General features: G+C 48.6%; 2 protein-coding genes across 2 annotated transcripts; one reads left to right on the forward strand and one right to left on the reverse strand.

The window, feature by feature from the left end:
• Positions 1-919: 919 nt before the first annotated feature.
• On the forward strand, positions 920-2,029 carry PHATRDRAFT_42891 (predicted protein). The gene is made up of 2 exons (XM_002176753.1): positions 920-1,436; positions 1,578-2,029. Exons 1-2 carry the CDS (start codon positions 935-937, stop codon positions 1,877-1,879), a joined length of 804 nt encoding a protein of 267 aa, XP_002176789.1. The 5' UTR covers positions 920-934; the 3' UTR covers positions 1,880-2,029.
• Positions 1,992-14,567, reverse strand: PHATRDRAFT_42892 (predicted protein). The gene is made up of 4 exons (XM_002177257.1): positions 11,775-14,567; positions 10,253-11,695; positions 9,591-10,132; positions 1,992-9,501 (listed from the first exon to the last, which is right to left on the reverse strand). Exons 1-4 carry the CDS (start codon positions 14,549-14,551, stop codon positions 2,060-2,062), a joined length of 12,204 nt encoding a protein of 4,067 aa, XP_002177293.1. The 5' UTR covers positions 14,552-14,567; the 3' UTR covers positions 1,992-2,059.
• Positions 14,568-14,779: the final 212 nt, after the last annotated feature.

Genomic DNA, 14,779 nt, shown 5'->3' on the forward strand with positions numbered 1-14,779 from the left:
GCTGACACCAAGACTGACCCTGGATAATCTTGATCTCTGTCCCTGGAAAGGAGCGAAAATTGCACACCAGTGGGGGCATTAGTCTGGTTACTTTTCTCGTCGTCGTCGTTGTTCCCGTTCTCGTGATCATCATCCACAACGATACGTGCGTCCCATAGACGTGTTGAGAAACCCCCAGATCCACCGTGTAGGTGATTCGGCCAGTTATTGCGTTCGAGCTGCACTTTGACAGCTTTGTCCTGCTCCAGCTCTAGGATTCCGTCGGCAATCCGGTTCGCGACGCGGCCGACGACGACGCCGAAATAAGGCGGATTCCCCGATTCGTACAGATCCAGTGGGGACCGAAAGCCCAACACGACATCATCGCGTGTAGATGCCGGCGATCTGCTGGGGATCAACCATTTGGTGACACTGGCACCTAGGGAACAAAGCTCGACCGTCACACCGTGCAAAGTCAAAGTGAAGACACGAATGGCGCCGACGGAGCTTTCACCCTGCTTGCTGGTGGGGATCGCTACCGGCGGAAGCTCCGTGAGGACGACAGCCTCCATGCCATTGTGGCTCATGGCGATAGTTATAGCTACTAGATTGGCGGCAGGTAGGAGAAAACGACCGACGTCCCACCATTTTAAACCAATGTCGTGCGTTTATGGCATGAGAGTCACAGTCAAGTCAGATCTTGACGGACGGGAAAGCCATCCTTCACATCCAGGCTTGCAGTCACAGTTCAAATTTCAAAATTTCATAACTGCAGTTGTTGGAGACTGCGAGTCCATCGTCTGGCAGAAGGCCGTACATTGCCTCGTCTATATTACAGGCACGGTAATCTTTACGTCTGTCCTTCTCGTTTGACTCACAGTCACGGTTGAAACGACACCCAAAATCTTTGACACGCAGTTCGCACATCACGGGGTGGCAGACAATTCACATTACAATGGTGCTCCGATCCTCGTTTCGTTCCATCATGAAGTTTCTACTATGTGTTTGTATTGCTTTCGCATGCTCGGTGGCGACAGCCTTTCAGCCGTCGTCGTCGTTTTCCCCGCGGTTGGGAGAGACGGCACCCGATCCGCACGTGGCAATCCAAGCCGCCGATTCCCAGCCCGCCGGCACGACGACGCGACCCGAGTTTTTCCAAGCCGTCGCCGTTGGATCGGTCGCAGCTGTCGGATTGCTACCCCGTGTGGCTTCGGCCCGTGGATTTGCGACTTTAGAGCAGGCCTACGAACGGTACTCTCCCCGGATCCGGGCGGGAGGCGAGTTCTACCGCAAGGACCTCAAAGTGCTTGTCGCCAAGAACGATTGGGCCGGTATCCAAAACGCACTGCAGGAACCCCCTAAACGAAGAAAGGAGGACTTGACAAAGGCAGATGCCGGTGTGGCTGCCCGGGCGAGACAGGCGGGAGAGTTCTCCGACGCGAGGGTCCTCGTCGCTGGTAAGTGCTGGGACGAAGAAGGGGGGGGGGGGGGAATGGTAACCGTCCGACGTTAACGAAGATGGAAAAGCCACAAACCGTCTTGCTTGAAAATGTAGGCCTACTCACTCTGAATCTTCCTTTCTTTTGATGTTTAACTAGCCGACTTGTACGCAGCTGCCTTTTCGGACAACTCGATTAGCGCGAAAACAAAGAGAATGAAAGAAGCCGTAGAGAAAATGCGCAATGTTGTTGCAAAGATGCAGTCGATCGCTCGGCAAGGATTGGGGCAGGAAAGTCAGGGCGGCATCTTTGGTATCGGCGCGAAAAAGGTCCCAGAAGCCGAGCTGGCCAAACAGATACGGGAACTGTACGTTGAAGGTGGCAACTCCTGGAATGAGTTTGTCTTCGCCGCCAACGAAAACATGCCTTTACAGTTTGACCGTCTGGAATATGTCAAGTAAAGTGACAAGCCGTTCACCCTCCATAGCTAAGGGCAGGAATTGCGACCGAGATAGTAAAATCCTTGGTATTGCAGACCGATACAAAGTTGTCCACGAGCCAAACATAGAAGATGAATGCAAATTTACTTCTATAGCTAATGTAAGCTTATCAAAACCAATTTTGAGGGTGTTTTTTATCTTTCACACCCACCCTTGAAATGTTCCGTTCATCATACAGATATTGTCTTTGCTTCGAGCCGCATCCAACAGCTCACGCACGCGCTGATCGACTAGACCCTCTTTTTTGTCTTTGGGGAGCTTCGGCGAGCATTCCGAAAAGCGACTCTGCACGGTAGCCACATTCTGCGAGACGCGATCGACCAGTTGCCGTTCCATCTCCTGTGTCTTATTGTCCGACTTGGCCATGGACTTTGTGAAGAAAGCAACAAGGTCATCTCTCATCAAAAGACGAAAAATTGGATCCATATCTTCCTTGTACTCACGGATGGCCCCCGCCATCATCGCCATAGAAGTAATGAATCGCCCATCCATCAGTGGAAACCCAATGAGGTTCTCAATATTTGGAGTCATTCGATACGGGACTGGTTGTCCTTCCAAGGCCCCTTGGTTATTGTATCGAATCCGAAAGTCTGGAGAAAGAACACGACCATCAGTTTCAATACCAACAACCTTACCAGGGGACCTTTCCGATATATGGAAGACAAACTGTAATAAACAGTTGGTGGCCCATTGATTGGAAAAAGTGCGTCGAAACTGGAAGAATGGCTCAGGACTTTGTAATTTACGGGACATGTAATTCGACAGAATTTGAGAATCAACGTCGCATTCCTTCGAAAAAGATTCAAAAACTTCGAGCCGCGTTGATCGCTCGAAAGCACTTCTTTCTTCGTCCTTTTGAGTAGCTAGATCCTTGTTGGACAGTGCGACCTTGAGAGCTTCATTGAACCGCCAAGATGCCGGAGCCTCTCCGCTGATCTTCTCTCGCAATGACTTTCCCATCACTTCGTCCAGTGAAAATCTCGATTCCGGCTCGTGTACGAGTCGCAGCCTTTGCGCGACGGGAACGACGGGATGCGGCTGAGCCGAGAGATGAGCTCGAGCACTCGGCATTGATTTTCGAAGCACTTTGTCCAGTGCGTAATATGTCTGCGCTGTTCTTTCGTCCGTCCGAGTCCAGTACGGCAACGCACATTGCAAAAGGTAGCGGTACGTTTTACCGTCGCTGCCTATCATTCCAATTCGTCGGACGAGTTGATCGTTGCGACAAATAACTTTGACGAAGGGCTCGAACCTTGCCAGTTTCGGGTGTAGCTCAGGGCTTGGTCTTGTGTCGGTCCAACAAGTTGTGTTCGGCATGTAGAGTCCCGGGATCTCGATGTGCGCAGACCCTCCCCCGTAGTCACTGCCTACTCCTTCCCTCGTTGCACAAATCGAGACAGCTTTGGCTGCAGCTAACGCTGCCTTTTTTGCAGCTGCAGCGGATGATGTTGTTGATGTCAGGAGATTTCCTTCATCGGCAGCAGAACCAGTTTTACAATCATTGGCGATTTGGGAAGTATAGCGAGAATCACAGGACCCTGGCCAGAGATCTGGTGCGTCACCGATACAATACATCGCCAGTGATGGCGAGGACGTGATCAATGGAATAGACCGAGGCGTTGACATAACGTGACTTTCCACCTTTGCCTTCCAGCTCTTTATCAGCAAAAGGATTTCGATAAGCTCCATAGGTGGTGGTGATGAATCGCTTTCTACCGTTTCGCTCGAAGAGACGTGAAAGTCATCTTCAAACGATTTCCTGTGCTGTGATTTAAATTCCGCGGTTTTTATAGATCGTGTATCCTTGCGGTCTGAGGATGAATCCGAGTGACGAAAGTACTTGACCGCAATCCTTCCCAATGTTTTCCAAACAGATGCAGTCACTGTTTCTTCGTCCTTTGTCCCGATTGTGGCGGTCTGCGTCTCGGCTCGTTCGAGTAAAGCTACGATAGTTGCAAGAAATTCCTCCTCGTGAGAAGGTCGAAATTTCATCAGGAGTTCCTCCAGTATAGCCTCCAACGAACTCCAAAGAGAGGTATGAGCGCGCCTCAGCTGAGACACCATCTCCTCGGAGTAGGAAGCAGAACCGTTGTGTTGTCCGGGCTCGGTGGATGACGAACTTTTTGTTCGCTCAACATCACGTCGTTCCAGGAAGAATGCTCTCAACGGATAGTATGCAGCTTGAGGATACGATTTCAAAACGCGAGAGAAAATTGTTCTAATTGCACGGCCCTCTGGCCGATATAGACAAGTGAAAAGCTGTGGAAGCCACGGCAGCCAAACCCACGGGGGCAGCCGAGCTGCTCGATTCTCAAACGTCGAGCATAAAACACCTGGTGTTCCGCCATCTTTGGTGAGCATCCAAATGCATTTCGCAAGATGAATGCGCGTCCATTCATTTGTGTCGAGCTGGATACTCTCGAGATAGCAACCCATCGCTTGTGCAAGGTACTGCGCTACCCGCTTGGACGAATCAGTACCCACTTCTTTGCTGCCTTCGTGCCCACCCTTTGACGTTGATAGATCCACCTGTTTTTCAGCAACTGCACCCAGCATTGAACACAAGCCACCCCAGCTTTCCCAAGCCCGAGCATGAGTTGGAGAGATTTGAAGTGCGTGACAGAAAGCTTGATTTGCTTTTGACCTGAACCCCAAAGATGCAAGAAAAGATGCCTTGAGCCTGAAGATCTCACTTTTTTGCGGCTGGTCAAAAAAAGAGAGATTCGTAGTATTTATAAGGTTCAGTCCGCCGTGTCTCTCAGCGTCCGATCCTGGGTTGTAGTAAGCAAGAATCTGCTCCCGCAACTTTAAAAATGCATCGGACACATTCATTGCACGTTCATCGACAGTTTTATTCAAAGTGAGTAGAGAAACATCTCGCATTCCGTGTTTGCGGGCGGTTTTCGCCATTCGGATAGCGGTCCAGGGCCTATCGTGAAGTGTCGCCAATGTATTGGGCTCGCTCCAGTGGAAATTGGATGTTATGGCGCTAAACATGTGCGCTCTCCAAGAGAAAACTTCATCCCACGATGCAATAGGATCGAAGTCATTTGGCAGACGGTGTCTCCAGGCATTCAAGAGGTTCTTGAGATCTGGTAGCGTTTTCTCGGAGGAGTGGGTGCTCGTCTCAACCATAATTTGCCCCGATTCTCTAATCTCTACCAGCCGATGAAAAAAGTGCAACAAGGACGTGTGTGAAGTGCTCCCACTACTTAGTAGAGGAAGTAGCTGCCATTTGTGCAAACAGAGTTGCGCTGTTTGTGCATGTAGATTTTCCACCTCGCTGAGTTTTCCATCTGCGACGGCCAACAGAGTCTCGCTGATTTTGACAAGAGGGTCTCCACTTTCAACAGCTGCAAGAAGCGATGTGGAAGTGCAAAGTGAACGAACTGTGTTCCAGTCTTGGACTTTCCACGCACATTCTAGCCTCAACCGTAGGCTTCCAGCAGAGTTGGCAAACTCTGAAACGATGTCAAGCTGGCACAGTTCCCTTTGCAGCCCAATCCAATGCTCCTCCCAAAGATCCATTTCAAAATCGGTTGGTACGTGCTTAAACTCCCTCCCTCCAGCACTGTCTACCAAGCCTTCGTACTGTTTGGCTGCCTCAGAAACCATACCGTAGACATTTAAGCCTATTGCAATAGCTGTTTCGGGTAAGGTGCACGCTTCTTTGGCAAGTGTCAAGCACAGCGCGTCTTCGCCAAGCCGCCTGTAGCAGTGGCCCATTGCATCCAAGCTGAGTAGACCTTTAGGAGTCGACCCTAGCAACGAGAAGTGCTTCTCCAACAGGCTGATACTTTCAAACCAACAGTTGTAGTTTTCGGCTAGAGAAACCAAAAGGTAAGGTTCTAGCACGGGAGCCGGAGCCAAAGCCGCCACGCCACTCAAAAACGACCGAACAGCGTTGGAACAGCGACGTTCGGCGCCAGGGGTGAAAGTTGCAGCCTTCAGAAACTGGGCGTGAAAAGGACGCGAGAGAAGAAACTCCATTCCAGTCGAAATACGAAGCCGTATAGCGTCGCTTGGGATGATATCCCAAATAGCAGGGAGAAGCCACTCAAATAGTTTTTGACACGTTGTTGTATCCCCATGGGCAAGAACTCGCAGACCATTTAGACAGTGGTAGTCTTTCGTCGACAAACAGGATATCAAGCAGTCGACGTAAAAGACAGTCCAATAGCGTGATGCCAGACCTTCGATATCGCTGTTTAAGAGCCTCCAAAAGACGTCGACAACGGATCGATTCATAGCTGCTGCCCCTCTGCTCGACAGCTCGGAAGGAAAACCGCAAACATAAGAAGTGATAAGACGGATTCTTACATCCTCTTGAGCATGTAAGAGACATGCAACCATACATCTACCAATGACCAAACCTTCGCCATCCTTCAACTTGCCCTCAACGCCAAAACATACCCTCTGGACGAAGTAAGCCACGAGATCGGCCAGTGGTTGGGAGGTCAAGTCGTCTGACAGACCGTTGGAATCGAATGAAGCAATTTTCCAGAGAAAACTGTTCCGCTCTTTCGAAGTCAGAGGCCCTCCAGAGTCGTCTGAGAGGAGCCACTTTCCTATTACTCTAGTGGCCACCATCAGTAGTTGTACGTTGTCACTGGAATCGAGGATACTACTCAAAATCTGGAACAAGTTTTTCCGACTCTGCGTAAAAGTGAATGCAACGTCGCTTCGTTCAAAAATTCCTAGAGTGACTACCAACGATCGAACTGCATCATCTCTTTCTGAATTTTCCCTTTCTCCCTTTGTTTTTCCTCCTCCCAGAATACGCGATTGGTCTCCGTAAAACTGATCACAGGTCTCCTCCAAAATACCTTTAGTTGGAGTGTGGTGCAGGACGCCTGGGGTATTGGTCGGTGGACCACTTGAGCCCCCCTGACGTTGCTTTGCTGCCGCTTCCAATACATGGGTTTTTGTCAGAACTGCCAAGAGGTTAAGAAGGACGTTCGTGAGTCTTCTTAGACCGCTATCGCTTTGTCTACACAGCTCTGATGCTAGCTCTAGTCCGAAGCGATAAAACTCGGCCAAAGCAATCTTGGTAGCATCATCTTTCTCTTTGTCCTTGCTGCTGCGACCATGCACCTGGCGGCTCGCCTCTGGCTGTTTACCCGGCGATCGCTTTTTTTGCGTATCTGTAGACTCTATGATTATCTGCTCAACACACAATATCACGATGGAAGTCAGCTTTGTAGAAGAACAAGACGCATGCGTGAAGAAAAGCAGCTTCTTTCGAAGAGGCTCGTAAGTTTTCGCATGAGAGAAGGCCGACAAAACAAGTTTCTCCACCAACACTTCATTGGCCGTGAAAAATTCATGTAGACCGGATTCAAGCATCAAAACGAATAGATCCAAGGACGCTAGCACAGGTCCGCTGTCTCCAAGATTTTTTTCCATAACTTTCTCGAAGGGTTGCTTCCGTATATCGACGCCTTTCTGTTTCAAGACCTTCACCAGTAGACAAGAAAGCCGCTCGTCAAAGGATGGTAAACCGGCATCAAACTTAGCCGTCCTGCCGTCTGGTTTTTCTTCGGATGAAACGATTTTCAGGCGTACAAGAAAGTTTCCCACTACGTCCATCTGTTCGTGACTTATGAGTGGCAAGGACTCGGCGACATTGCTATTCCACTCCCAAAGAAGATCGACCATATCAATGGTTAGTGGTCTGTTCTCAGCTGAAGAATTGGGAGGTAGTCCAAGGCGACTCAAGCAATTAATCATCTGGCCAATAAATCGAATTCTAAATGGCCTGAAAACATCCGGACTTCTGACGATCATGGTACAAATATGTGCGAGCTGGGGAGTAGAACTGTTATCTTCAAACAGCAGGTGACTAGCCTGGTCTATAGCTCGTCTCATATCATCTTCGTCCAGTCGCTTGGGCAATACTGGGATCAGCAAATCAATTGCCCTTCTGATAAGATCCTTCCCATCTTGCTGGTGTGATCGAAGTAGAGCAGAGTAGATTTGATTGACAATCTTCTTCGGAGTCTCGAACGACTCGACGAGCCGACAAATTAAAACGTACGCCCATCCCTTGCAGGAAGCATCTTCATTTTTTATAAGAGCCCAACAAAATCGAACGACATCTTTTCGGAAGGGTTCGATGGCCGACTTTGTTTGCTCAACTATCAAGTCCAAAAGACGAAGAAGCTCAACCTTCAGTCTTTCGCCGCAAGCGAATGGAGCGCCTTGAGAGAACAAAACCTCTTTTGTAAACCTCTCAACTATCGTTGAGTCGACTAGTCTAAGACTGGAGTCCCGAGACTCTTCTTTGTGAGTGGCCAAAATCATCGGGTACAGTAGAAAGTGTATGCTGAGTACCTTAATCTCTTCGTTTTTTTCACGCGAAACAAGGTCGAAAAATCGTTCGAGTACACGTTTCTTCTGTTCGGCTGTCAGGACGTTGGACACCATTTCCTCGAGGTATCGACTTATGAAGGTAAGATCAACTCCTGAAGGTTGAATGTATACGCGGACTAACTCAAAAAGGATATCCAGATCCTCATTCGGGAATGATTTGGCATAGCTGAGCAAGAACGAAGCAAGCATCTTGGATTCATCGTGAAATCGTGGTGACAAAGATTCTTCGTGTTGAAGGCGTAAAGCACGCCCCTTGCTGCGCCAAAGCCATCGAAAGGCTCTTACAATGTCATTATGATCTTTTACGTATGAAATATCGTTTGCCATGAGTGATTCCACGATTCGGAAGCCCTGGAACTGTAGCTCAAGTGCCTCCGTACTCATCATTCGTGCAGATGTACCTCCAGGGTTCTGGGACGCTGTACTGTGTTGACCAATTCCATGCAAAGCAAGGGATATCCTACTTCCAGAAGCGGGAGAAGTCCTCTCGGATCGCATAATTGCAAGAGGGGTCTCAAAGCATACATTGAGGATCATTACAGAGCATTGCTTATTCGACAAGTAGCTCCGAAGATCAGTGCTACCATCCACATTGATGAGCCAATGAAATAGCTCACTATATATCGGAGTTCGCAAGCGCTGGAAAAAGAAGCTAACCGTAAATCCCGGATGCTTGTTCAGATAACGTACAAGGGGTCCGCGGTACGGTGATTCGACGTATCTGGCCTTAAAGGCAGGTAGTGTGGCATCTAATTTCATGCATGTTTTGACCAATGGTTCAACAAAATTAGATGCATGGGGTAGAAGTGCAAAGATATCAACTATTGCAGCAGCAACATGTGGCTCTTGGCCCTCACTCCAAATATTCGAGGACATAATATTTCCAGGATCAGTCCATTTCTGTAGATGGTCTAACAGCTTCTCACCAAGTGTTTTGTTAAACCACGAGCTGAGCAGAGATAATAATCGAGAAAGACCGCGAAGAAGGGGAATCGACAAACGTTTGAAGTCTCGCAGGTTGAGAAGTACCGGACGAATGCATGTTTGAATAAGGTCTTTCGATAGGCATGAGTGCCCTCGAGACTGTTCCACCTCAGCCGTTTTCGGAATACGCGCATCCCGCAGAGCAACATAGGCGGCTTGCGCAGCCCTATCAGGCTGGGAAACAAGCGACCGGAAGAGTAGGCTAACAGCATGCGACCGTATCTTTCCTACGTTGACCGCAAGGAAAAAGATAAGTTAATGTTGCTTTTGCACATCCAAGAAATTTTACGGTCGTGAGATCTTCAATACTACTGACCTATTGGCGTTGACTTATCCGCATTGAAGAATGCGTCTGCGTAGCTCACGATTACCGCGTGAAATAATTTTATCGCAGAAACTCTGAGTTGCACACCCATCGGAAGCTCAGCCGGGACCACCAATGTCATGCCGTCAACATTCAGAATGCATTCGCGACGACAGAATAGTGCCGAGGCATGTGTCGGATTGCCAATGTTCAATCTTTCACTAGAAACGCCGGCAAATCCATTTTTATCCACCACAGAATCAGCCCAACTTGGGTCTTGCATATCGCCTTCAGGAACAGAAGTCATCTTCAAGAGCTCCGACAGAAACCCTAGGAAATGCTGGTCGTCAAGAGGGAGAACACCAGGAAACAGCTTGACGACAGATGCCAAACCCTCGATCGCACCAACCTGGTAAGGAAGGGGCAATAGCTTCATTGATTTAGATAGTACGGCTCGTCGAATAAATGTCGGGTGTTCCGCCTCGTCCCTCTGGTCGTTTCCTTCACGCCAGTGCGGCACGATGTATAAAGATGTTATAAATCGTGCCACGAATCTGAATGGAAGAGGTGAAAATTAACAGAGAATTGAGGCATTGGCTTGTCGAAGCTTACGTCTACCTTTGCAAGACAAAATCCACACAACAAATGGTGAGAATGTTTTCCAGTCCGCTCACCTTACAGCGTGCTGAGCTGATATCAATTCGCGAATCATGACTCGGAAAACCTCCTTCGATGGTCTTGTCAATCGCGTTTTTTCCTCGCTGCCCTTTTTTCTGGTACTCGGAATCTCAGTGGAATCTGACGGTGCTTCTGTCGTTTGTGAAAGGTTGTCGGACTTAACAATCTGGTCGATCGCATCATCATCTCCCAAAGTAACAACACTATCACGCGTGTATTGCAGAATTCTGTTATCGTCGTCAGATAGGATATCCCACATCAGCCCTTGTTGAAGTATTTGTGCTCTGTTCAGCTTGCCGTAAACGCCTTCACAAATGCGAACAAAGAACTCTACAGCCTTGATTGAAGCAGTGCTGAGCTCCCGAGGAACACTTTTCACTGATATAATTGCTGCATTTATGAGAGTTAATTCGTGCTCGAGTGCCCATTCATGACCCAGCTCGGTTACCAAAAATAACAAAATAAGCTGAGCACCGCGTTGACGGCTCCAGGTTGCTGAACAGCAGGTCCCACACAACCGTCTGACTAGATGCTCTACAAATGTCACAACGTCTGAATTTTCCAAACTCCTCTCGCTTTTCAAAAAATATGTTGAAATCTCAATCGCAATCGTATTTGTCCCCAAAATAGGTTCAGAGAGGAAGTCAGCCAGGGCGTCACTCAAATCGGCAGGAGGCAGCTTTCCAACAGCGCCAATTAGGAGATTTTGGGATTCTTGCTTGGTACTATCAATCATGCGAGCAAACATGAGAGCCAGCGCGACAAGTCTACCGGGAGTTACATTTTCGTCATAAGATTCGAAGCTGGAAAGAAGATCTCGAGCTTTTGCAGCATCTTTTTGCTCATGCTGTTTTCGAGAGGTTTCGAGCACTCCCAACGCTGTCTTAATGATTGAGAGACAAGCGTGGGCCTGAGAACGTCGTGTCTCATTGCTCACGCCTTTTGAGTATGCTTCGAAATCCACATTTTCCAAATGTGTTGACCACAATACTTCATATTCTCCCCATGGAATCACAGTTTGTTTGAGAGCTGTAGGCTCATCTTCTACGCATATCTTGAGCTCAACAAACTCTTGTGAAGTAGCAATAGTCTTAAGCATTTCGATACAGCGGTCAAGAGGAAGCGCAATTGTAGTTGTAGTTTTGAGAGGTTTAACGGAATTCTCGTCTCCAACGATCCACGAACAGTCGACCTCTACGGCTTCTGTATTAAAGTTGGATGTATTTGTCAAGTGAAGCGGTTCACGTAAGAAATGACGATTCTTACCGCCCAGCTTCCCCAACAATCGCAGGGTTAGCAGGCCGTAAGGATAGGGCGCTGGGCGCAAGTGACGAGACAACGACCGCATAATAGCAGAGAGCAAAGGAATGTCTTTTGACATCTCGGGGTACAAGAACAATGGATTCAAATTATCGACCCAAAATTCAAGTGTTCGCAGTCTGCAAGCAGTATACACACCAATTGATAGTGAGAGATAAGCGAGGCAAGCAATCGTCTTGATTTCCGGTATTTGCTTACCCTAAATTTACCAGATCTCCAGAATTTGAATCAAGAGCTGGAATAATTACCCTCACCAGTAGATTCATGTGAGGAAGGAGAGAGGATAGTCTTGCAGGTATCGTCAGGCAAAGTTCCATGGCGGTGCGTCGTAGCATGGTATCATCTGCAGTGCATATGACCCTATACAAACCATTTAGAACCGTAGGAATTAAAGGCAACAGCTCCTTGTAAGACTCTTCAAACTTGCCCGCTGAAATCGATCGGAATATGTATCGGAGCAGAATACAGTAGTTGTCTGGCCATAGTTCCGAGGTTTCTAAGGAGGACCGTAAACATTCCGAGACGACAAAACGCAAATATCGACGAATGGTAGATTCGTTCTCTGGATATGGAGCCAAGGACTTCAGAGCACGCTCGAAGAGTTGTAAGTACGTGGAACTTCGCTGGCGCTGATGTTTCTCACTGTCTCGGGGATTCTGAGAAATCTCGCGCAACTGCTCCAGTACAACGTCCTTGCCATTCTCGGCTTGTCCACAGGATGGCTTAAGAAACACAATATTGTTTCGATGAGGCAAAGCTAGATCGTCAAGTCGTTCAACAAGGTAACACGTCAACATGCTACAGAATTCGTAACTCGTCCCCGCATTTACAGCAAGAAGATGCCGGGGCACGATCATCACGAGTGGATCTTCTACAATAGCGTCCACTAGAAGGTTGAGACGGCGGCCAATCGTCCGCCGAAAGTTGTAACCATCCAAGGCTGCAAATGTTGCGGCGAAGTACGTTAATGTATCACGGTGATGATCTGCCAAGGTCTTTTCACCCCCCACTCGGCTCTGCCCCGTACTGGTCATTTTCAGCAGTTTGAGTGCAGGCAACGACGCAATAATGTAACGATCAAGAATGGCCACTTCCGTATGGGTCAGCTTGTGATAGGCAGACGACACTTCTTCATTTGAACCAGGTGGCGGTACCAAGGTTTCTCGCACTTTTTCTTTGTCCCGTTGATTTCGATAATTACTTAAGAAAAACACAATGTTTTTGTTTCCCACAATGATTGCCCGAATCATACTCTGCAAATCGCGGACTGAATCATGACATGAGGTGGTCTGTACGGTAGGTGACACAATTTCTCCCCTTTTAAGTTCTGCCCTTTGCACTTCTGGATAGTACTCGTTTAAAGCAGTCAACTTCTCCGTCAAAGTGTTCAAAATCCGCACCAACAAGTCCCGTCCCAGTTGCGGATTTAGATCCGTGTTGTGATAAATAACATCTCCCAAATTCAGCAAAGTACGCACTGCTAAGTACTGCGTGGGCATGGGACATGTCGATCCTTCATCGTGCAGCACTCGAGAAAACAAGCTGACCACCTTGCTCATTTGTAGCATCGTCAAGGAGCTGCGAACATTCAGTACAAGTTCTGACACAGTTTGGTAACCCAACGGGCGCAAGCTTGCTTGGTCGGCTGATCGGTAGTGTGAACCCAACAGAAGACGTTCGTCCATTAATACATCGGCGTGTCGAAAAAATCCCTTCCGAAAGTCGCTACTCAGCAAATGACGCGTAGCGACCAAAAGTTCTTTGCGCGTACTAGTGGATTCGCGGGGGCATGATTTGATCAGAGCGACAACGTGTGAGGCGAGACGATCTTCATACGGTTTGAGTTCGGCTTGGAACGACCGGAGTAGAAAGGTCAGAAACGACAGCGTTTTGGCCTGTGCAGCGGCAAGTTCACGGACGCGCGTGTGGTAGGAACGTTTGACTGGGCTGTCCGTAGACGCTATTTCGGGCGGAGTAATGGAGGACAAGCTCGGAGAACGTATGGCCAAGGCTTCCATCATGACAACGATCAAGGCGGCAATGTTGGTTTTGAGAAATTTTGGATACAATTGTAACATGAGCATAACAATCAGGGGACATTCGGTAAGGACACGAAAGGAAAGGTTGGAACGCACGGGCAGCCGTGCTTCCGGGCTGTTCGGATGGCCAGGGATGGCGCTTCCCAAAGAGTCTACTGAAGCGGACCCAGAGGGTACTGACGATGCTGGTGTTGAAGATTTTACTTCCGGACCGGTAGCTGGAACTTCTATGTCCTGCATAGTAAGGTCGCCATCTTGGTCTTTTTCTTCGACTGGTTCGGCAGCTGCAATAGTGGCGGTAGTTGCTGTCGTCGTCGGCGTGGCAGTTGAGGTTATCGGCGTGGAAATTATAGTCGTTGTCGCTGTTTTACTGGTCTCAGTCGCCTTGAAATTCAAATGCTCCCAGGCAAAGTTATGCTGTACTGCCCGGGGCAAGGCCCTATAGGTTGAAACCACAAAATCTAGAAACGGCTGAACATAATCTTGTGGTAGCGATCGGTAGGTTTTGTACAGGTCAAAGATGATCCGTAAACTGAGCAGCGCATTGGCCTCGTAGTCACGATTCAGAACCTCAAGGGCAATGGCGACCAAATGGGGAGCGTGAGGGCGTAAGACTTCGTTCGAAGGAAACTTGCTCACGGCGTCCAATATCGCGTGACGCAACTTATGCTCCACACTATTCGTATCTCTATTGGGCTTGGTTCGCTGCGTGAGAATCGACGAAAAGGCGGGCGAGAGGGCCGACAGGAGTAGAGGGTACTCGGTAGAATGAGCAACCTCAACATTGTCCCGTAATTCTTTGGCAGCCTGCCAGGCCACGTTCAGATCCGGATCCAGCAGGCGTTGCTGGACAGGTTCCCAGTTCATACTACCCGCTGGCGCTGAACTGCTACTGCTCGCGTTGGTATTTGCTGAGTAATCAGGTTCAGAAGCCATGGTCTACACCCAATCGATGTTTCAACGAACTGGGGGCCGGGAGACAATTTTGGTTTTGGCTGCTCACTCGAGCAATGTCGGAGCATGGTAGCATATTTATAGAGCGACAAGTTTAGCTGATTCAGGATTTATCGAATGATTCGGCGGGAGCCTCAGAATCTTCCATCATTGGTTGACTGACTGCCTTGTCTAGTGTCATACAGACACGACAATTATAGATAAGCCTCA

The sequence above is a fragment of the Phaeodactylum tricornutum genome, chromosome 1, assembly GCF_000150955.2.
Source record: "Phaeodactylum tricornutum CCAP 1055/1 chromosome 1, whole genome shotgun sequence".
Classification (NCBI taxonomy): Eukaryota; Bacillariophyta; class Bacillariophyceae; order Surirellales; family Neidiaceae; genus Phaeodactylum; species Phaeodactylum tricornutum.